At 42.3% G+C, this 24771-nt stretch overlaps 1 protein-coding gene across 11 annotated transcripts in view; it reads right to left on the reverse strand.

The window, feature by feature from the left end:
- Window positions 1-24771, reverse strand: part of ncor1 (nuclear receptor corepressor 1) — a 382757-nt gene that overhangs the window by 315188 nt on the left and 42798 nt on the right. For all 11 annotated transcript variants that reach the window (XM_048557338.2, XM_048557340.2, XM_048557334.2 and 8 more), the window contains exon 2: window positions 7565-7743. In XM_048557338.2, coding sequence (XP_048413295.1) covers window positions 7565-7690 — 126 coding nt within the window. In that variant the 5' untranslated portion in view covers window positions 7691-7743. The remainder of the gene's footprint in view (window positions 1-7564; window positions 7744-24771) is intronic.

Consider the following 24771-nt stretch of genomic DNA (forward strand, 5'->3'; position numbering starts at 1 on the left):
GATACATTTTGGTAGGATATACATTTTCTAATCAAACTGTTCAGAAATGTTATTACATAATTCTGGAGCAGGTGGGAATTGAACACAGGCTTTCTGGTCCAGACACAGAGACATTACCACTGCACCAAAAAAGATTTGATGTTGGTAGGGTTGTGAGACGAGACCATATAAGCTACCAAATACTGTTTTAAAATGGGTGCAGGAAGACATATTTGAATGTAGCTATAAGAGTCATTTAAAATAATTAAAGGTTTTGACAAGGAGAAACTGTTTCTAGTGGTGGGGCAAATAACCAGAGGAAACAGATTTCAAATGTTTAGCAAAAGAGCCATCACTAACATGAGAAGGCTTTTGTTCCCTTTTACTCAGTGACATACTGTGTTCCAGAATTCACTATCTGAAAGGGTGGTGGAACAGATTCAATCATAACATTCAAACCGACAGTGGATAATTGGTTGAAAAGGAAACAATTACTGGTCCAGGGAGAAAGAGAAACACAGAATGGGACTAATTTGACAACTGTACTGAAGAGCTAAAAGGCACTATGGGCTGAAGGCCTCCTCCTATTGTTTTATTTAATGACCTCTGTAATGCGATCTAGTGTAAAGGATCGTCATTATTGGTAGTGGGATTGATGATATACTGTATAGGGTAAAATATTCATATACTTGTGAGTAAGCCAAGATGTGACAAAATAATTTCAGAGATAATGGGAACTGCAGATGCTGGAGAATTCCAAGATAATAAAATGTGAGGCTGGATGAACACAGCAGGCCAAGCAGCATCTCAGGAGCACAAAAGCTGACGTTTCGGGCCTAGACCCTTCATCAGAGAATGAAGGGTCTAGGCCCGGAACGTCAGCTTTTGTGCTCCTGAGATGCTGCTTGGCCTGCTGTGTTCATCCAGCCTCACATTTTATTATCTGTGACAAAATAATTGTCACTTTTCACTTAGAAGCAGCAAATTATTACTTTATCAGTTTAAAACTAATGCCATTTTAAAGCTATGAGAGCGTAGAATCATTTCTGATTTAAGAATGTTTGAAGGTTATCTGTTAATGTATGAAAACAAAAGTGACAACAAGCATGCTGGTCACTCAGAGTTGTAGCAAGATTAAAAGCAAAAAGAGAAGGTTTCAGTAGATTTGTTTCATGTTGCTTTCTTATTGCAGGTGTATGGAGGTAACCTTCTGTCTGCATTGTACCAAACTGAACAGAGATTGCTGACTGTTGTGTTCAAGCCATGCTGCACCTAATGTGTGAACTTACCAAATGCTTTGTTTCTATTTACACACTGAGTAAAAGGGTCATGGTCTAGGGCACAAAGTTCAGAGTGCAATCCCTTGGCTGCACTGCCCCTGATCCTTCTTCCATGAAAACTTTTCAACTTCTAAAATGAAATGGACATTATCTTCAAACACAATTATTCAAAGTACCGGTAACCCACTGAAGTTCAGCACGTTTAGTTCCAGTATTTCAGGTAACAGAGGTGCAAGATTTATTACACCTTCAGTATAATCATAAAAGAAACACAAGGTTACACAATACACTTGTCAGTGGAATGTTACTAAGTGAAAATGCTTAGCCATGAACTCTTGATGAAGAATTTTCATGTTTCAGTTCTATTACCAATAAAGGTGCGTGTGTGACTGTGTGGTGAGGCAGGGACCAAGTGATAGAAGAGTAAATCTCCATTCCCTTATTTCCTCATAACCATGATGGAAAAATATTAAACCAAAACAAACATGCTCAAAATCACCTGGTCAAATTGATTTATTGGAAAGAAACTCTAGTACGTATTTAGTATAAAACTAGGTCTTCCTTCAATTGGAGAAGTGTGCCACCACAATACTGAACAGTGCAAAATGTCCTTCACTTCAGACAAATAAACAGGAGAGTGCAACAGTGCTTCACACAATGGTATAAAAAAAGGTCACACCAAATGTGGGCCAAAGAACCTCAAGGTTCAGGTGATATCAGGAGGCAGCGGTTGCAGATAAAAAAGACTGTACACATTGCAATGTCTTGATGATTCATTGTCTGTTGAAAGTCCACGGTCAGTAAGCTTCGCATGTCATGAAGGCGTGATCAGATTCAGAGTGAGACAGCCCAAGTGAGTATATAGTTCAGAGAATTTGAAGCAGCATGGAAATTCAGGGTTATTTTGGCTCATAGTTTGTAAGTTTTTTTAAAAAAACTGAATAAGTAGAAGCCTAGGTTCAGGAATCCAGTACCAAAAATAAGTTACATCACAAATAAGCTGTAAGTACATTGGTTGGACATAGCCACTAATTCGACTTTTTTTTATAGGTTACTTTCAAACTGAAGGTAAAAGGGGTAATTCTGCAGGCTACAAACTAAGACCAGTACAAAACATTTTACAAAAAATAAGAATTAGGTGATTAAAATAGATATGCAGGGGCAGGCAATGAGTTGCGCCTGCATGATGTGGGAACTGCTGGACTCCATTGTGGTTCATTATGACCATGTCTGCAGCAAGTGTTGATTGCTTGAGGAACTCCTTTTCAGATTGAATGAGCTGGAATCCGAGTTACAAAACTTCAACACATTAGGGAGAGAAAGAGTTACCTGGATGCTAAGGTGTTCAGCCCAGATGTTATCTAACAAGTTTGAGGTTCTTGCTCACTGTATAGATGAATAGGTGCTGTAGGGAAGATGAGCAAACTGAAATACGACTGGGAAGAAAACAGAAATAAAGTTGTCATTGGGGGAAAAAGTATAGTCAGGGAAATAGACACTGCTCCATGGCCAGGGCTAGAGTCTTGAAGGTAATATTTAATACAGAAGATTGCAAGAATTTTTTTTTCTAAGATATGTAAACGATAAGAGAGGCATGATTGGACATTAGGCCGTTGGCTAGAGAAACAGTAATAGGGAACAAAGAAATGGCAAAGGAAGTGAATAGTATTTTGCATCAATTTTCACAATAGAAGACACCAGTAGTATAGCAGAATGTCAAGAGAGTCCGGGACAGACGTGAATGTACTGATCATCACTTAGGAAATGCTGGGGTAGGTCAAAAAGTCTGAAGGTGGATAAACTGCTTAGACCAGATGGATGACACCAGAGTCAAGGAGATGATAGCTCAGGAGATTGTGGAGGCATTGGTATGATCTTTTAGGAATCACTGGAATCAGGGAGGGTTCCAGAGGACTGGAAAATGACTAATGTAACACCACTAATATCAACAGAGGGAGTCAGAAGACAGGAAACTTGAGGTCAGTTAGCCTGACCTTGGGCACTGGTAAGATTTTGGAAGTTCGTTAATAAGGATGAGATTGCAGAGTACTTGGAAGTGCACACTGAAATTGTGCTGAGTCAGCACAGCTTCATCAAGAGGAGTTCATACCTACCAAATCTGTGAGAATATTTTGAGGAGCTAATAAGCAAGTTAATCAAAAGAGCGCCAATGGTCATGATCTATTTGGATTTCCAGAAGGCCTTTGACAAGGTGCCGCACAGGAGGCTGTTAAATAAGACAAGAGTCCACGGTGTTCAGGCCAAAGTACTGGCATGAAGAGAGGATTGGCTGACTGGCAGAGGCCAGGGAGAGGGGATAAAAGAGTCTTTTTCAGGATGGCTGCCAGTGACCAGTGAACTTCCACAGGGGTCAGTGTTGGGACCACAACTATTCATGTCAGATATTAATGATCTGAACAAAGAAAACTAAGGCCATTGCTACTAAATTTGCAGATGGCACAAACGGGTGGAAGGACAGGTAGTGTTGAGGCGAGAGAGATAACAAAGTGTAGAGCTGGATGAACACAGTAGGCCAAGCAGCATCTTAGGAGCACAAAAGCTGACGTTTGGGCCCAGACCCTTCATCAGAAAAAGCGTTGGAGGCTGCTTGAGGGGAAATTGGACAGATGAGGAGAGTGGGCAAAGAAGTGGAAAATGGAATACAATGGGAGAAACTGTCGGGTTCTGCACTTTGGTAGGAAGAACAGAGGTGGAGAGTATTTTCTCTAAATGGGGAAGGACCTCAGAAATCTGAAGCTCAAAGAGACTTGGGTGTGCTAGTTCAGGATTCTCGTACAATTAACGTGCAAGTTCAGTTGTATATTAGGAAGGCAAATACAATGACCACATTCATTTCAAGAGGGCTAGAATACAAGAGCAGATATGCACTGCTGAGACTGTACAATCTCTGGTTAGATTGCAGTTGGAATATTGAGAGCAGCTTTTAGCCACAATTTTAAGGAAGGATATGCTGGCTATGGAGGAAGTTTACAAGAATGATCCCAGGGATCAAGAGCTTATCACTGAGTGGTCAAGGACTCTGGGACTATACTCGATGTAGTTAAGGATGACGCAGCAACTGATTAAAAAACAGAGTGCTGACAGGCCTGGACAGAGTAGTCATGGAAATGTTTCTACTAGGAGGAGAGAACAGAACCCAACGTTAAAGCTTCCGACAACTCTTTAGAACTAAGAAGAGGAATGATGAATCTGAGGAACTTATTGCCACAGGGGCTATGGACACTAAGTCATTGAACGTGTTCAAGACTGAGATAGATAGGTTCTTCACTGGGAAGGAGATCAAGGATTACGGGGAGAAAGCAGGAGAATGGGTCGAGAAACAGATCAGCCATGATCAAATGGTGGGGCAGACTCAGTGAACTGATTGGTCTAATTCTGCTCCTTTTGTCTTATGGTCACCATAAAATTAAAACCTCAGCAAAGACTTATGCATGGCTTTTGTAAGGCTTCATTTTGATGCACTGTTAAATTTTCATCTCTTTTCTGTAAGAGAGAAACTTAGATGGAATCTTAGAATCACAGAACCTCTGCAGCGTGAAAGCCAGCCATTCAGCCCACGGAGTCCAAACCAACCCTCTGAAGTGCATACTACCTATATCCAACCCCCTCAACGAGATTCCGGTAACCCTGTATTTACCATGGTTAATCCACCTAACCTACTCATTCATGGACAATTTAGGACAGCCAATCCACCTCACCTACACTTATCTGGATCTGATTCAAGTCTATTTTTCATTCATTTATAGGTTGGCAATATCACGAGGAAAGAGTACAGTTATTGTTCATCTCAAATTGCTCCACAGACAACAAAGCTTAGGAAGAGGTTATTTAGTCCTTTGCACCTGAATTTATCAATTAATAACATTATGTCTACTCCAATTGTGGTCTCCATTCTATTTTCCAGTTTCACCCATATCCCTGACTGCCCTATTTGATAAAAATAAGGCTAACCAATCATGAATGAATGCAATGATCCAGTTTTCACTACTTTCCATGGAAGAAACTAGCCTTCTCAAACTGTTGCATCCATTGTGCTGCTGAAAAGCTGTTTGAGGGTTTTGACCCAATGACAATGAAATAATTTTTACATAATCACAAATTACAATGGTTTCATAGAAACAGAAACTCTCAGAAGATTAAGGCCATGGATATAATGCAAGTGGATAATCTGCTAGGAGAATCAAGGGTCATGGGTAAAGGGCAAGAAAGTGTACATGAGCAGTATCAGATCAGCCATGAATGTACTGAATGGCAGACCAGGCTTGGGAGGCCGAATGGCGGCCTCCTGTCCCTATTTCTTATGGTAGTGTGGCCTAATAAAACTTGCAGTCATGTGTTCCAAATGAAGGAATCAGTGTTAAGATTGCAACTTCTGAGTTCACTCCAAAATAGAAATTTGGAACTGAAATCTGTTCAAGACTTAACAATGTCCTTCAGCATAGAAAAATACATAAGGAAAAGGCTTGTTAAAGTATATGTGAAGAAGATATTTCTATATTAAGGTCAGAATTAAGGGACATAAATAAAAGATAGTAGTTAAGTCCAATTAGGAATTCAGGAGCACAACCTTAAGCATGGTAGTACGGATGCTGGAGATCTAAAATAAAAACAGAAGTGCTAAAGACACTCATCAGATCTAACAATATCTGTGTAGAGACAAAGTTAACATTTCAAGTATAACTCCTCTTCAGTTCTGAGAAAGCCAGTCTCTCAAGTACTTTTTTTTCATTTTTTTAACCAGAGACTGGTTAGAATGTGGAACTCAATACTACATGAATTGGTTGTATTAAGCAGGATAGAGACATGTAAGGAGAAGTTAAACATATGACGGAAGAAGAAATAGAAAGAAGTAAAAATACAGGCAGAGTGATCATAACCTATCATAAACCTCACATCTCATCATATCCCATACAATCGTAAGAATATGTTGCAAGTTGTTTGGCCATTTGAGCCAACCCTGGAATTAAGACCACAGGTAATCTGCTTGTGTGTTGAATTCTACATTCCCATCAACTCTTGATAACCTCTAATCCCCTTGTTGAACAAAACTATCTACCTCCACCTCAAAAATATACAATGACTTGCCTTCACTACCTTCTGAGGCGGAGTTCCAAAATTCACACAACGCACTGAGATAGGAGATTATCTCTGTCCTAAAATGGTGGCATCTTTAAAAATCTGTCCTCAGTACTGGACTCACTCACAAGAGGAAACATCATTTCAACATTCATCTAGCCTAGATCTTTCAGGATCCTACATTTTTCAAGAGGTCATCATCTGGAAAGAGAACCCTTATCTCCATTCACTGTTGGCTGCCATTAGCCAATTCTGCCTCCATACCAGTATACTGCAGGGCAGCACGGTGGTTAGTATAGCTGCCTCACAGCACCAGGACTCAGGTTTGATTCCACCCTCAGGGTTGTGTTGAGTTTGCACATTCTCCCCGTGTTTCCATGGATTTCTTCTGGGTGTTCGATTCTCTCCCACAGTCTAAAGATGTACAGGACAGGTTAAGTGGAATGGCCATGCTAAATTGCCCATAGTGTCCAGGGATGTGCAGACTAAGTGGACTGGCCACGGGAAATGCAGGCTTACAGGGATAAGGTAGGGAACGTGGGTCTGGGTAGGTTGTTCTTTGGAGAGTCAGTGTGGACATGATGGGCTGAATGGTCTGTTCTGCACTGTAGGAATTCTATGATTAGTGGGGTACAGAAATAGTACTTGGCACACCTAAAGGTCAAGCATCAACCTCATGAAGCTACAGAACGATGTTAACACATTCTATACAGCATGCAACAGGCTGCATGTGTAAGTAATTAGTGCATGACACCAGCTTAGGCTTTTTGTAATTCCCCACTATCTCCCAGTTTCTCAGTTTTCTGAAAGGGTAAAATAGGAGTTGACAACAAACACACGACAATTCAGGCATAAATTCTAGAAAATGAATCTTCAAGGCAATTAAATGAGCACCAGGAGCCCAGAGGCTGGGTAATGCAAAGCCCAAAGACCAACTCTATGGATAGACATTTGTCACAATAGTTTCTAAAACATCATCGGATTTCCTAAACATTCTTATTTCTGAATGTAATATCATTCATGCTCTACCTTCTTAGCATTCTTAGTGTTAATTCATGTCTCAGCTCTATCACCGAAGACACAGAGAACCAAAGAACAATCTTACAATGTACTTCAGCATTGTTCAAAATGGAATTAGCTGAACAATCGGACAAGAGCCAAAACAGTGTAGGTTGCTGCACAAGGTCAACCAATACCTGACAGCTTACCTGCTGGTGCCTGCTGTTGGAGAAGCTATACTGAATTGCATGAGTTGGGTATCGGTTTGGTTCTGCACCAAATGGACCTTGACCTTGGGGGTAACCTGAACTTGACATTTTTGGGCAGTCTGTCATTCAAATGTTTCCTGGGAATCAAGCCATCATATGATCATGTTTCTAAGAACAACCTGAAGGGGAAAAAAATGCAAAGATAATATCAGTTTAAGCCACATGACTGCCAACAGCATAGAACATAAAATAGTACAACACAGAACAGGCCCTTCGGGCACCATGTTGTGCCAACTTATTATCCTACTAAGATCAAACTACCCTGCATACCCTACATTATTCCGTCCTCCACGTGCCCATCCAAGAGTTGTTCAAAAGTCTCTGAAGTATCTGGCTCCACTAGCACTGCCAGCAGTGCATTCCACATACCCATCACTCTGTGTAAAGAACCTACCTCTGACATCATCCCTATACCTTCATCCAATCTCCTTAAGATTATGCCCTCACATAACACATTTCTGCCTTGGGCTATCAAGTCACCTCTCATCCTTCTTTAATCCAGTGAGAAAAGCCCTAGCTTCCGCATCCTCATAAGACCTGCCCTCCAGTCCAGGCAGCATCCTGGTAAATATCCCCTGCACCCTCTCTAAAGCTTCCACTTCTTCCCTATAATGAGGTGACCGGAACCGAACACAATATTCCAAGTGTGGTCTAACCAGGATTTTATAGAGCTACAGCATAACTTCATGGCTCTTAAATGCTTAAACTCAATTCCCCTGCCAATGAAAGCCAACACACCATATGCCTTCTTTACAACCCTATCAACTTGGGTAGCAACTCTGAGGGATCTATGGATGTGGACCCCAAGATCTCTGTTCCTCCACACTGGCAAGAATCCTGCCATTAACCCTGTATTCTGCAATCAAATTCAACTTTCCAAAATGAATCGCTTTACACTCTTCTGGGTTGAATTCCATCTGCCACTTCATTGCCCTTCACTGTATCCTGTCAATGTCCCGTTGCAACCTACAACAGACAACATGCTGTTCACAACTCCACAACCTTTGTGTCATCAGCAAACCTACTAACCCACCCTTCCATTTCCTCATCCAAGTCATTTTATAAAGATCACAAAAAGCAGAGGTCCCAGAACAGATCTCTGTGGAAAAGCCCCATTCCATTTGATGCGTATTTTGCCAAGAATCCTTTTAAACACCAGAAAGAACTGAATTTCACCTACATTTCTTGTTCTGATCAATAGTAAATACAGATTTACACAAAACATATACACAATGATTCTACTGCTGCACATTAAACCAGCTACAGCTATTTTCCTCAGTGCATTTGACACTTCCACTAGAAGTACTTATGGTCTAATTCATAAATTAACTGAAATCTGATTGCATTTATTCTGCAGTCAAACTTGTAGAAATATCAAAATCAATAGTTCGTATCAATTCTCCCAGTTCCCTCAAACAGGTATTTTCCATAAACCCGATTTTTCACCCAGATTTTTCTTGAACATGGCCCTAAGCAGGTGGACCCTACCAACAGCTCGCATCATCTGTTACAATTAATTGTGAACTGAAAGAAGTGGAGCAGATGAGCCAGCTGCCAACATTTGCCTTCACAACAAAAACAAAGTTGCTGGAAAAGCTCAGCAGGTCTGGCAGTACCTGTGGAGGAGAAAAAAAAAAGAACAGTTAACGTTTCGGGTTCGGTGACCCTTCCTCAGAACCGGACCCGAAATGTTAACTCCTTTTATACTCTCCTCCACAGATGCTGTCAGACCTGCCGAGCTTTTCCAGCAACTTTGTTTTTGTTCCAGATTTACAGCATCCACAGTTCTTTTGGTTTTTAGTTGCCTTCACAAGTCTTATCAGGATTCAGTCCACGCTCTCAGGAAAAAAATATTCATGTAGTTATCTCAATTTGTCAAGGCAGATTGCATATAAAAACTGGGTACCCCATCAATATGCATACCTACTTGTCCCATTATGCACAGATTACATTTACAGTTTCAGCTCCCTCTCCTATTTCAGTGAATCAGCATTCACCAGGCTTTGTAACATGCACAGCACAGTATACTTAAAAGTTAATGTAACTGGATGTACAACAAATGGAATTATTTCAACCAGGTTTAAAGGGGAAAAAAATTAGAAAAACAAGTATTAACTGACAAGTCAGTCAAGCACCAGAATCAATTAGAATCAATCAATCAATAGTGCAAGAAAAAAAACCTTAACAAATTTGAACCAACTGTGAAACTCTGCAATAACGCAATCTATTCGGTCACTTTATTACAGGTGTTAGCATTGTAACTGCATGCTCTTAACATTCTTCCACAGCTTACCAGGAACCGTGTGTTGAGGACAGCACGAAGATTTCACACCAATTGTACAAACTGCACCAACAGCTCTTTGTCAGCACATCAGAAGAGAACAGCACAACCAGCAAAGCTTAAAGTCAATTGATGCTACTACTAAAACCAAATACATCCGATTGCCATAGGGCTAAGATACTGTTACAAATTATGTTTTGAAAGCAAATGAGCCAAGGAACCCCTAAAAACCACAGGACTGAAACAAACATTAAACACTCCTTTGAATAAATATGCAACAGCACATTCCTGTCTCAAATAGAAAACAATGAAAAGTTACAATGGAAATTTTCTCCTCTGACCAAGACAGGGAAGGTTGCGAGGACATTACACTGCCCTCTGCCTCTCTCCATGCTGCTGATGGGGTGACCAGAAAAGTATACAATTAATTTCTGTCCAAAGATAACATAAAATGTTTCCTCTCACCCTCCTCTTGCTGTATTGTTCTGTCACTGAACAATGATTGGATTTTCCCTAATGTTATGATGCAGTTATGCACAATACAACAGCCCTGCTGAGCAAGGAGTCAATTCCCATGACTCAGCAGCTGGTGCTATTCACTAGAGCACTTCTTGTTCAGTTCACAGAATCCCTGCTGTGTGGAAGCAGGCCGTTCAGCCCATCAAGTGTACACCAACCCTCCAAACAGCATCACACAGCAACAGCGCACCCCCCACCCCCGACCAAATCCCTGTAACCCCACTTTTCCTTCGGCTAATCCACATAACCCGCACATCTTTGGACTGTGGGGGAAAACTAGAGTATCTGGAGGAAACCCAAGGAGACATGGGGAGAACATGTAAACTCCACACAGACAGTCACCCAATGGTGGAATCAAACTCAGGTCTCTGGTGCTGTGCAGGCAGCAGTGCTAAGCACTGAGCCATTGTACCACCCCAGTTCACAACAGATATACCCAACGATGCCTCACCAACCATTGCATTCACAATGAAACAAGCCACATTTGAAACATCTATTAACTGTGGCTGTAAGGGGGTGGGAGTGGGGGTGGGGATTATGAGTTTAAAACAATCATTTTAGTTTCTTGCTCTTCACTTGAAAGGAAAACAATTTATGTAAAATATTTACAATGTACTTTTGTTTGGAATTTGTTACCAAAGCTAATCTTTAATTGAAAAATGACGAATTTTGAATAAAATTTCAAATATTGGTAAAAAATCACAAGATGTTGTAGCAAACTAACAAATTTTCACTTTACTTATTGGCTAAATCTATAACTCTCTTCCTTACGGTCTCCAAATAGAAAAAACAGACTTCACAATCCCTTAAAAATTTCAGCACACTACATTAGTTTTGTTTTTAAAAAGATTTTGCAGTAAAAACTAATTTCATCAACTGGACAACTAACATGCTGCAGATTCATTTCCAACATGGAGTGCTGTTCAACCATCCAGACTCAAGGTAGGACAAGGAGCACTCACAGCTAGATTTTATGAATTCCTCAAACTAAAATCAACCCAAAGAGTTATACTGAGCAATAATTAACATGATCACGGTGTCAAGAGGAAATATTAACAGGCAGCTTTTCAAAAGCTCAGTCAGAGGTAGTGTATAAAAACACAGAATTGTTATGGTGCAGAAGATGGCCATTTGGCCTATCATACCTGCACTGGTTCTATTACCTAGAAGCAATCTTCTGTCTTTTGCCCATGCCCGATCACCATTTCAATCCAAAGACAAAGATCTTTGTAGGAGAGGACACAGATAGAAGGGTTGAGGGAAAAGTGATCAGAGAAGGAATCTGGGTGGTTTAAAGACAAATGGGAAAAAAGCCAGATAATAACTGTTGGGAATCCCTTCTCCCACTGGACTGCAGTCTTTCAAGGTGGCAACTCACTACCACCTTTTCAGAGGCAATTACTGATGGGAAATAAATGCTAGTCTAGTTTGCAAAGGTCATCTCGTAAATAAATTTTTAAACACTTAAGATTGACAGTGGAATGTGGCACAGCTGCGGATCTGAATTAGCGAAGTCTACAGCGTGTGGAGGGACCTTCCTATATACTTTCCTATAGTTACAGAAAGATCAGAGTCTGGAGGGATATAAATGTGAGTTTCTGCTCCAAATAAGTTGAGGTAAGGAAAGAAGCAGGAAATGCCACTAAAATGAAAGTAGTTAGCCTTTTAATAGAGAACACGTAGTCGGAAACTGAGCACAAAATTGAATGGGCTACAAAAATTTCATGTCAGTTTGAACCTATCAACATCCTATCTGAGTAATGCCATTATGACTTTGGCATTGAGTTTGAGGTACGAGGTAGCAAAGACACTGGCTTTAATATTCCAATATTTAGCAGCAGGAAACAGTAACTAATTGAAGACAAAGGCATAAAGACAAATGAATAGCACAGAAGCATGGAGATAAAATGGAATGAAAAGGTAGAGGTGATATCATTAGTATACATATAGAAGACAGTACCACATCTGTAAATGATCTTGCATAATGAGGAAGAAAGTGGACAAAGATAAATCTTTTGGGGTGCCATTAGCAATGGTCCATGACAAAAAGGCAAATCATTGCTGGAGATGCTCCGGCCATGATCAGATTGGTTATTGTGGAATCAAATAACTTTAGCCCCAGCAACCTGGGCAAGAGGAGAGGTTTTGCAGAAAGATGCATGTAGTCAGAGCATTGAGACTGCACATGAAGAAGTTACAATCACTGAGAATGACATGATGATCGCTTCAGTGATGCTTAGCTAGTGATGTCCTCATCCCGTGAATGAGGGAAGAAAAAACAAATCTGGAGAACAGTGAGAGGAGATACGAAGAGGGTTGGGGAAGTTAACTCTGTGGGCACGCAGGGTGTAAAAGGTCAATCAAGGACGAGAATTTTGCAACTGCAGAAGTTACTCAAAAGGAGTCAGAGACTGAAGCCTCAATGATATGACTGGAGAATGCGAGAGAGGCACAGACGGGAGCTTTGTTTGGGGTGGTGGGGGGGAGGCGTTTGTGGCAGTGGTGGTGAGAAAAGGGTGATGGTGTACCTGTACCATTATTAATTAGGAAGTCAATCACTGCCATAAGGGGAGATATCAAAGAGGGTGGACAATCGCCGAGTGGTATTATTGCTGGACTGTTAATCCAGAACCCCAGATAGCATTCTGGGGACCTGGGTTTTAAACAATGGTAGATGGTGGAATTTGAATTCAGTAAATATCTAGAATTAAGAAACTAATGATGGCCATGAATTCACTGAGATAAGAAGGTGTAGAGCTGGATGAACACAGCAGGCCAAGCAGCATCAGAGGAGCAGGAAGGTTGATGTTTCAGGCCTAGGCCCTTCTTCAGAAACGGGAGAAGGGAACAGGGCTCTGAAATAAATAGGGAGAGGGGGGGAAGCGGACAGAAGATGTATAGAGAAGATAAGTGAAGAGGCGGCTGACAGGTCAAAGAGACGGGGATGGAGTCAGTAAAGGTGAGTGTAGGTGGGGAGTTAGAGAAGAGATAGGTCAGTCCAGGGAGGACCTCATCCCGCCCCGTTGACTGTCCATACTCCCTGGACTGACCTATCTCCTCCCTAACTCCTCACCTTTACTGGCTCCATCCCTGCTTCTTTGACCTATCAGTCTCCTCTCCACGTATCTTCTCTATCCATCTTCTATCTGCCTGCCCCTCTCTCCTTATTTATTTCAGAACCCTCTACCCCTCACCCATTTCTGAAGAAGGGTCTAGGCCTGAAACATCAGCCTTCATGCTTGACTAATCTGTCAGAATTTTACAAAGATGAAGAGATGACAATGGGGAGCCAGTCAATGCAGTATATTTGGACTTTTAGGAAGCGTTTGACAAAGTCCCACCTAAGAGATTACCTTGCAAGATTAAAGTGCACAGGATTGGGGGAAGTGTATTGAGATGGGTAGGAAACTGGCTGGCAGAGAGGAAAAGATGACTAGGAATTAACGGGTCCTTTTCAAACTGGCAGACAGTAACTAGTTGGGTGTCACAGGTGTCAGTGCTGGGACCCCAGCTATTTACAATATATGTTAATGATTTGGATGAGGGGGAAAAAAAATGTAATCTCTGCAAACTTGGAGATAACACCAAGTTCAGTGGTAAGGTGAAGAGTGATGAGGATGCAGAAATCTGGACAGGTTGGGTGAGTGGGCAAATCAATGCAGATGCAGTATAATTTGGATAAATGTGAGGTTATCTCTTCAGAAACAAAAATAAAGCGGCAGATTGTTTCCCGAGTGACTTTAAATTGGGAGAGGGGAGTGTGCAGTGGGACCTTGGTTTCCTTATGCACCAGTTGCTGAAGATAAGCAGGCAGTAAATAAGGCAAATGTTACGTTGGCCATCATTGTGAGAGGTTGAGTACAGCAGCAGGAATGTGTTGTTGCAGTTGTACAGAGCCTTGGTGAGACCACACTTTGAATACTGCGCGCAATTTTGGTTTCCTTTTCCAAGGAAGGATGTTCTTGTGCTCATTCTCGAGGGTGTGCACCAAAGACCAACCAGGCTGATTCCAGGGATAGTGGGACTGATGTATGAGGAGAAATGGACTAAGTTGGGATTGCTTTAGCTGGAGTTCAGACAAATGAGGGGAACATAGGAATCTCAGAGACTTATAAAATTCTAACAGGACTGGACAGAGTTGAGGCAAGGAAGATGTTCCTGATGGTGCGTGTGTCCAGAGCCAGGCACCCCAGTGTGAGGATTCGAGGGAGACTATTTGGGATGGAGATGAAGAGACATTTCTGCACCCAGAGAGTGGTGAGCCTGTGGAATCCATTACCACAGGGAGTAGCTGCTGCCAAAACATTGAATGCATTCAAGAGACAACTAGATATAGCACTTGGGCCGAATGGGATCAGAGGTTTTGGGGAGAAAGAAGGATTAGACAATTGACTTGGACGATCAACCATGCTTGTGAAGAATGGTGCAACAGATTCGAAGTGCTGAATGGCTTACTCCTCCCCCTATCTTCTATGTTTCTATGACCAATGTGTATGTGAAGCTGCAGGATATTGGAAGGATGTTGAATGAATATTTCTCTTTGGCCTTCATTCAGGAAAAGGAAAACATAGGTAAGGAATTCAGGAAAAGGGACTGTGAAGAACTTGCACAGATTGACATTGGAAATGGGGAAGTATTGGAGGCTCTGTCAGGCTTAGAAACAGATAAATCCCCTGGCTCGAACGAACTGGAACTGGAGGCTTATATTTATTGCATTGAAATAAATACTGTCTAACGGGCAAGATGGATGAACTAAGAGCCTGGATTAATGCATGAATTGTAATGTCGTTGCTCTCACAGAGACACAGTTTAAAGAGGGACAGGATTGGCAGAACTTTCCACTATATCATTGTTTTAGATGAGAGAGGAGGAAGCAAAAGAGGTAGAGGAGTTGCATTACTGATTAGGGAGCACGTCACAGCTATGTTGAGGCAAGGCGCACTGGAGGGATCTTGCAGCAACACATTATTGTTAAGATCAGGAAAAGGAAGGGTGTAATCACAGTGCTGGGATTGTACTACAGACATGCTAGCTGCCAGCAGCAGATAAAGGAAGAAGTAGGACTTATACAGTAAATGGTTAAGGTTCTGAGGAGTATTGTGGAACAGAGGAACCTAGGAGCACAAATACAAAGTTCATTGAAAGTGATGTCACAGGTGGACAGGGTAGTGAAGAAGGCATTTAGCATGCCGGCCTTCATCAGTCAAGGCACTGAATGCCGGAGAAGTTAGTTATGTTACAGCTGTATAATTTGTTGGTCAGGCTGCACTTGGAGTATTGTGTACAGTTTTGATCACCCTTTCATGGGAAAGACATCGTTCAACTGGAAATTGTGCAAAAAAATACTTATGAGGATGTTGCCAGAAGAGGCACAGACAGGATGAATGCATATAGTCTGTTTCCCAGAGATGGGGAATGGTAAACTAGAGGGCAAGCATATGGACGTACATGGAATAGTGTAGGTTAGATGGGCTTCAGATCGGTATGACAGGTCGGCACAACATCGAGGGCCGAAGGGCCTGTACTGTGCTGTAATGTTCTATGTTCTAAGGTGAGAAGGGAAAGATTTAAGGACCAACCAGAGGGGGAACTTCTTCACCCAGAGGATGGTGCATATATGAAATGGGTTGCTGGAGAAAATGGTTGAGGCAGGTACAATAGCAACATGTAAGAAGCATTTGGATAGGTACATGGATGAGAAGCGTTTAAAGGGATATGGACCAAATACGGGCAATTGGAACCAGCTGAGTGGGCACCATTGTCAGTATGGACCGTTTTGGGCCAAAGGGTCTATTTCCATGCTGTATTGTTCTACGATGGCTATGAAAGGCAAGACAAGAAATTGCAGGGCCTCTGACACAAATTTTTAATTCCTTTCTGGCTACAGCAGAAGTGCCAGAGTACTGAAGCATGCTGTGGTTCCACTTATAAGGGGTGGTAAAGACAACTCAGGAAATTACAGACTACCGTGTCTCATGTCAATGGTTGGGAAACAGAGAAAATTCTAACCAAGCAAATTAATACCCACTTGGAAAGGCTTGGGTTAATTAGATGTAAGCATGGTTTTGACAGAGGGAGGTCATGCTTAGCAAATTTGTTAGACTTTTTTGAAAATGTCTAGTGAGTACGTGAGAGAAGATCAGTTCATATGGTTTATGTGAATTTTGACAAAACTTTTGACATGGTCCCAAACGAAAGACTGATGGAGAAGGTTAAAGCACATGGAATTGGCAAGGTGAATCAGAAAGTGGCTTAGTAATAGGACACAAAGAGTAGTGGTAGAAGGCTGTTTGGGTGACAGAGGCCAGTGTCCAGTAGTGTATCACAGGATCAGTTTTGGGATCCTTATTATGTGTTCACATACATAAATGATGTAGAAGAAAGTTTGGCAGAAAATTAAGAAATTCATCATGTCTATAAAGGACCCTCACCATCTTTTGCAGATGCACCAGAGAAAGCATTCTATCCGGATGAATAACAGCTTGGTATGGCAACTGCTCTGCCCAGGGCCACAAAACAAAAACACAGCCCAGACCATCATGGAAGCCAACTTCCCATCCATCGACTCCATTTAAATTTGTTATCATGGCAAGGCTGCTGACAATGACCCCGCCCATGCTGGTATGTTTTCTTCCAACCTTTTCCATCGGGCAGAAAATACAGAAGCTTGAACACATGTACCAACAGGCTAAAGAACAGCTTCTTCTTTACTGTTATCAGACAGATGAATGGGCCTCTCTAACTTCAAATAATGTTGATTTTGCTCTGCGCACCACCTGTGCAGCCGTAACCTTGTACGCTTCGATCTAAGCGAACTACGATCTATATGTCCTTGATGGCTATGATCAGCTTGTAATGCTCACAAAACAAAGCTTGTACTCTTCTTAGGTACATGTGACTGCAATAACTCAAACCAAAATATTGGGGGAGTGTTAAGCAGCAAGATTGGTAGAGTGGTTAAGAGCAAAGAAGATGGCTGAGGGTTACAGGAAGATATAAATGGGTTGGTTAGATGAGCAGATCAGTGGCATATGGTATTTAACCCTAATAAGTGGGAGATAATGCTCTGGTAGAAGAAACAATACTAGAACATATTTAATGAATGGCAGGGCATTGGTCACTTGGAAGAACAGGTGGTTTTTGGGGTAATCATTCACAGGTCCCTGATGTCAGCATAGCACATGAATATGATAGTTAAGGCGGCACATGGGATACCTGTTACTATCAGAGAGGCATAAGAGCAAGGAGGTAATATTGGAGTTGTACAGGGCACTGGTCAGACCACAACTGGAGTAGTGTGCGCAGTTCTGGTCACCTCGCTACAGGAAGGATGAGATAATACTAGAACGGGCACAGAGGAAGTTCATCAGGACACTACCTGGGATGAAGTACAGCTATAAAGAGAGATTAGATCGGCTTAGAATGTTTGCTTTACAGCAGAGAAAACTGAGAGGGGGCATGACTGAGGTGCATACGATCATGAGGAGTATGGACAGGGTGAATAGAAAGCAGGTGTTTCTCTTGGTTGAGAAGTCAATCACGAGAGGGTATAGGCTAAGGGACAGGAGATTCAGGGAAATTTGGGGAAAAAAAACACTTTCTCCTCAATGGATGGTGGGATTCTGGAACGCTCTGCCCAGGAAGGTAGTGGAGGCTAGAACCTTACAACTTTGAAAAAATATCTGGATGAGTACTTCAAATATAACGCTCAAGGATATGGGACAAGTGCAGGAAATTGGAATCAGCGCACTTTTAGCGGTAATTATGTCGGTGCAGGCTTTATGGGCCAAAGGGCCATTTCTACATTGTATGAATCTAAGGAAAAACAGAGTTAACGCTTCAAGTCTAGTGATTCTTCTTGTTAAAGATGAGTCTGATATGACAAGTTTTGAAGACGACTTGAACCCAAGTCAAAATGTTTCTCTCTACACAGATGCTGCCAACCTGCTGAGTTTCCCCATCACACTTCTTTCATCAGAGAGGGGGATGGGGAGAGGATTCTGAAATAAATAGGGAGAGGGGGGGAGGCAGACCGAAGATGGATAGAGGAGAAGATAGGTGGAGAGGTGGGGAGGGGATAGGTCAGTCCGGGAAGGATGGACAGGTCAAGGAGGCGAGATGAGGTTGGTAGGTGGGAAATGGAGGTGCGGCTTGAGGTGGGAGGAGGGGGATAGGTGAGAGGAAGAACAGGTTAGGGAGGCGGGGACGAGCTGGGCTGGTTTTGTGATGCAGTGGGGGGAGGGGATGAGCTGGGCTGGTTTTGGGATGCAGTGGCGGAGGGGGAGATTTTCTCTCTCTTATCTCTGCTACCAGACCTGCTGCGCTTTTACAGCAACTTTGCTTTTATTATCGGATTATTTTGCTTTTATTATACAGCAATAATATTTGGTTAGGGATTAGAATATAAATTGACCTGAATGATGAAATATCTAAAGTGATTTGGCTAGGTGAAAAATGAAAATGTCAGCAGTAAGAAGAACTTGAAAGAAGAGATGGGAGGGCAAACAACTTAGGCTCAGAACTGTTGCCAAAACTTAAACATGGACGGACAAAATGTGTTTCAGAGATAGTAGGAACTGCAGATGCCGGAGGCAAGGTGTAGAGCTGGACGAACACAGCAGGCCACCAGCATCAGAGGAGCATAAAAGCTGGCATTTCGGGCCTAGATACTTTCTCAGAAGTGTGTGTTTGAATTGCATTTACAAGGCAGAAATTTATAAACACAGAGGACTAGAAGAAAACAATTAGAGATCAAGTTGAACCTTGCAAAGACTGTGCAATCAGTCTGGAAATTCAAGACAGAACTACACTCACAGGCACACCATCAGAACATAGCTCATATAACAGGCCTACGAAAAAAGAATACCCACCTAACAATGAACAGCATTTCAAGGCAAAAAGTAGTCTGCATCCAGGCAGGGAGCAGGGATTGGACAAGACATCTGCAAATGATTTATTTGCAGGGAATGCTTATTTGCACAACAAAATGAAATACTACTTCCAATTTAAGAGTTTAAGAGTCGTGAGATCTTGTTGCAGCTCTATAAAACTTTGGTTAGGCCACACTTGGAATACTGCGTCCAGTTCTGGTCGCCCTATTATAGGAAAGATGTGGATGCTTTGGAGAGAGTTCAGAGGAGGTTTACCAGGATGCTGCCTGGATTGGAGGGCTTATCTTATGGAGAGGGGTTGACTGAGCTCGGACTTTTTTCATTGGAGAAAAGGAGGAGGAGAGGGGACCTAATTGAGGTATACAAGATAATGAGAGGCATAGATAGAGTTGATAGCCAGAGACTATTTCCCAGGGCAGAAATGGCTAACATGAGGGGTCATAGTTTTAAGCTGGTTGGAGGAAAGTATAGAGGGGATGTCAGAGGCGGGTTCTTTACAGAGAGTTGTGAGAGCATGGAATGCGTTGCCAGCAGCAGTTGTGGAAGCAAGGTCATTGGGGACATTTAAGAGACGGCTGGACATGCATATGGTCACAGAAATTTGAGGGTGCATACATGAGGATCAATGGTTGGCACAACATCGTGGGCTGAAGGGCCTGTTCTGTGCTGTACTGTTTTATGTTCTAATTACCAAACCAAAGCTTGGAAGCTTGAGAATAGAAAATATGCAGAATCTGTGTCCCAATACAACAGTGGCAACTACCAAACAAAATGGAAAATTGCCGAAGTATGTGCTGGCCACAAAATACAAGGATAAATCCAATTTGGTTAATTATCTTTTCCCTTCAGGCTACACTCAATAATGAGAAAAGCAATGAAAGGAATCTCTAACAAATATGATCAAATAGCACTCACTCATGAAGAGCCTGCTTTCCAATACTCAGTTTGTCAGGATCTCTGGTGTCCAGGCTTTCTTAGAGTGCTCCAAACTTGGACAATCAAGTGAATTTTCATGACGAGGTATGAGTGACTGTAGCACACCCAACAGACAGTACACACTGCAGCCACGATGTATTGATGCGGCAAAGAATGAATGCTCTAAGTAATGCTTGTAAACTTCCCTCATCCTGCTCAACCTGTCGGCAGTTTTTGACATGGATAACCATTACGATTTTGCCCCAATTCCACATCACTGTTGTCCAAACAAACAGTGTTGTTCTTCTCTAGTTCTACTGTTCTCAATTTAATCACACCAAGAGATTCACTCGCTGCCCCTCCACAATTACCCTTGGCATGCCAAATAACTATTTTTGCCCCAAATTGTTTCTCACGTACCTGCTTCACTTTGACAATATAATGTGAAAGCACAGCATTAGCTGTCCCCTAGACTTAAAACATGTGTTGTCACTATCATCTCTGAACTCCTCCATAGTTGACAAAATTTAACACAGCACATAATTACCATTTTTTAAAATAATCATGTGGGTGAAACTGACTGGGCCAGCCCATCCCTCATTGGCTTAAAAAAGATGAAAATTGGCTTAAAAAGGTCTGAACCTTGTTTGTTTTTGTTTCTTTGATAATTATTTTTGATTTGGAGCTGTGAACTGTGAGCTGAGAACTGAAAATGACTGTTGATCTGTGAGCAGCAGATTGTTTTAACGAGAAGAGAATAATCAAACTTATTTGTTTGAGGCCAGACCCTGAAGCAAATTAGGTTCAATACAGTGTGGAGTTATAGGAACACAGTAGGTCAGGCAACATCAGAGAAGCAAGAAAGCTGACTATTTGGATGAAGGATGTAAGCCCAAAATGTTGTCTTTCCTGCACCTCTGACACTGCCTGACCTGCTGTGTTCCTCCAGCTCACTGTATTGACTCCAGCTCCAGCATCTGCAGTGCTTGCTATCTCCAAGTTAATTAGATTGATTCTTGGTCATCAGAACATTGAGAACATTTCAGTTCCAGAGATGCATTAAACTCAAATAGATAGCAAATGCATGGATATTAACTGGGGTCTCACAGGCCAGTGTCAGCCAGTCTAACAGAGACTCCAAAGTTTAAGCTAGTTTTGAACGGCATCTAAGTCAGAAGGGTTGTGGCTAACAAAGCTACAGGACAGAGATTTGATTACTCCCTTATTATCCTCCCATTAAAAATGTAGACATCAATTAGAATACCTTGTTTAACTTTGCTCTGTTAAAGCTACTTTGTTAGTAGTGAATTGTTACTTCTTTGTTTCAGCTACAAGCTTGGTGTCCGGTGTCGGTCATTTGCAAAATGTAGTCAGGAACAATGTGGGTCAATTTTGAGGGTCATTGAATATTTTCATTTTCAGTGTGTTGCAATTACAGAGATAGGGAAGCTGGTTTGATTCAGCTATCTGGGTTCATACCATAACAGTTGTAAGCAACCTTCATTGACCGCTACAATACATTTGGTGTAAAGAAGCACACTGCCATGAAGAGGAAGTTCCAGGATTTTGATGCAGTGACACTGAAGAAACAGCCATTTATTTCCAAGTCAGAATGAAGAATGGCTTCGAGGGGAAGTTAGAGGTGGCGTTGGTCCTAGTATCTGCTGCCCTTGTTCTGCTTGATATTATGTGTCATGGGTTTGGAAGGTACTGTCTGAGAGCTTGAAATCTCTGCAGTTTATCTGTAAATGGTTCACACTGCTGCTATGTATCAGCAGCAGAGGTAAAGAATGCTTGACGATATGGCTGTTTTCTCCAGGATGCCGTCAAGCTTTTTGAATGTTGTTGGAACTGCACTCACGCAGGCCAATGGAGAAAATGTCATCACACTTCTGACTTATACCCTGTGGAAGGGAGACAGGTTTTGTGGAGTCAGGAGACAAGTCAGTTGCTGTAGGATTCCTAGTCTCTGATCTGCTCTTCTAGCTATGGCTAGTCTAGTTCAGATTCCTGTCAATGGTAAGCTCTAGAAAGTTTTAAAATTCTGCCACTCAATACCTAGGGGCAATGGTCATTCCCTGGCACTTGGGTGACACTGATATTACTTGGTAACTGTCAGCCCAAACCTGGAAATTGTCCAGAACCTGCTGCATTTGGACAAAGACTACTACAGGATCCAAGTCTCAAATGGTGAACATTGTGCAATCAATGGATATTCCTATTTCTGACCTTAAGATAGAAGGAAGCATAGACATTGCCAAAGCAGCTACAGATGGTCAGATCAAAGACATCACCCTGAGGAACTTCAGCAGAGAAGTCTTGGAACTGAGATGACTGACGTCGAACACCCTGAACCATCTTCCCTTGTGCCAGGTACAAGTCCAACCAGCACAGTCCCCCAACACCCAATCCCTTCTGGCTCCAGGTTTGCTCAGGGTCCTGAATGCCAAAAGTCAAATGAAGCCTCGGTGTCAAGTGTAAGCGCGCTCACCTCACTCCTGGAATTTAGCTCTTTTGTCCACATTTGAGTGGTGCTGAGTAGTCCTGGCAGAACTCACTACATGGTCCTTGTGGAGATGAAGCCCTGCCTTCACATTCAGAATAATCTTCATCATGCTGAATGGTGCTATCATCGTGTTAAGTTGGGCAGAAACAAACAAAACAAAGAAACAAAGAAACCTACAGCACAGGAACATGCCCTTCGACCCTCCAAACCTGCACCGATCAAGATCCTCTGTCTAACCTGTCACCTATTTTCTAACATCTGTTTTTCTAACATCTTTTCTAACAGGTCTGTTCAGACTTTGAACAGATAGAGAAACACAAGACTGGGCTTCCATGGGGCATCAACAGCTGCAGAACCGTACTCCAGCACAATCTGTAAGCTCATGCCCCAGCATAATCAACTCTGAACCATTACCATCAAGCCAGACAATCATCCATGGTTCAACGGTAAGTGGAGATGGGCATGCCAGGAGCAGCACCAGGCATACTCAAAGATGGTGTGTCAACCTCGTGAAGTCACCAAACAGGACTACTTGCATGCCAAACAACATAAGCAGCAAGTGACAGGCAGAGCTAAGCAATCCCACAAGCAACACATTACGAAGCTCTACAGTTCTGCCACATCCATTCATGAATGGTGGAGGACAACTAAACAACTCTGGAGGAGGTGGTTCCACAAATATCCCTATCTTCAATGATGAAAGAGCCTAACGTATCAGTGCAAAAGACATTCAGATGCAATCTTCAGCCAATTTGATTCACTCCAAATGATATCAAGAAACGGTTGGAGGCACTGGATATAACAATGGCTACAGGCTCTGACAACGTTCCAGCAATGGTACTGAAGACTTGTGCTCCAGAAATGACACTGCCCTAGCCAAGTTCTTCCACTAGAGTTACAACACTGGCATCTACCTGACAACGTGGACAATTTCCCAGCTATGTCCTGTACACAAGAAGGGCAAACTGAACCAGTCAATTACCGCCCCATCAGTTTACTCATGACCATTAATATAGTGATGGAAGGTAATAGCGTCAAAAATCACACGATACCAGGTTAAAGTGCTACAGGTTTATTTGAAAATGCAAGGAGCTCCTTCCTCAGGCATAGTACTAGAAAGAGGGTACAAGTTACAGAATTCAAGAAGAAAAAGGTAACAACCCTAAAATTAGCTGCCCAGTGATGCACCATTTGGTTCCACCAGGGCCACTCAGCTCCTGACCTCATTACAGCCTTGGTTCAAACATGGGCAAAAGAGCTGAATTCCAGAGGTGAGTGACAGCTCTTGCCATCAAAGCTGCTTTTGACTAACATCTGGAGCCCGAGCTAAACTGGTGTCAATTGGTATCACGTGCAAACTGTCTTCTGGTTGGAGTCATATCCGTCAAACATACAAAGATGGTTGTAGTTGTTGGAGGTCAGTCATCTCAGCTCCAGGACATCTCTTCAGCAGGTCCTCAGTGTCATGTCCTGAGCTTAAGCATCTTTAGCTGTTTCATCACTGAACTTCCCTTCATAAGGTCAGAAGTGGGGATGTTGACTGATGGAATCCTAGAAGCATGGCATTCCAACCGGAATTCCACCAACAAACACATTGGCTCCAAATCAATCTACCATCCCCTGAGAAAAAGAACAGGAAATGACATCACCAACACAGGAAATGACATCACCAACCCAAGGAAACCTAACCAGATAAATAGAAAGTGGGACATAACACCAGCGCTTCATCGGAGGCTCACTATTGATGTTTCTAGAATGGTGACAAAACATCTGGGAACAAACCTTCCAGCTCAATGAACCAGCTTACATCTGGAACAAAATAAAGAACCACTCTCTTGTGGACCGAGAGCAGGAGAGTGCTGGGTTGGAGGTGAAAGGAAGATGTCGGGTTGGCTGTGCACCCTTGCGACCAGTGGATCTTAGTGTTGGCTTCGGCCTAACACTGGTTCAGGGGAGCAGCCAACCTGCAACGATGGCTGCGGCAAGTGCTCGTGCCCCAGGTCAGGGGGTCTGGAACACCATCCGTGTTTCCGTA

This window comes from Stegostoma tigrinum, chromosome 27 (assembly GCF_030684315.1).
Source record: "Stegostoma tigrinum isolate sSteTig4 chromosome 27, sSteTig4.hap1, whole genome shotgun sequence".
Lineage (NCBI taxonomy): Eukaryota > Metazoa > Chordata > Chondrichthyes > Orectolobiformes > Stegostomatidae > Stegostoma > Stegostoma tigrinum.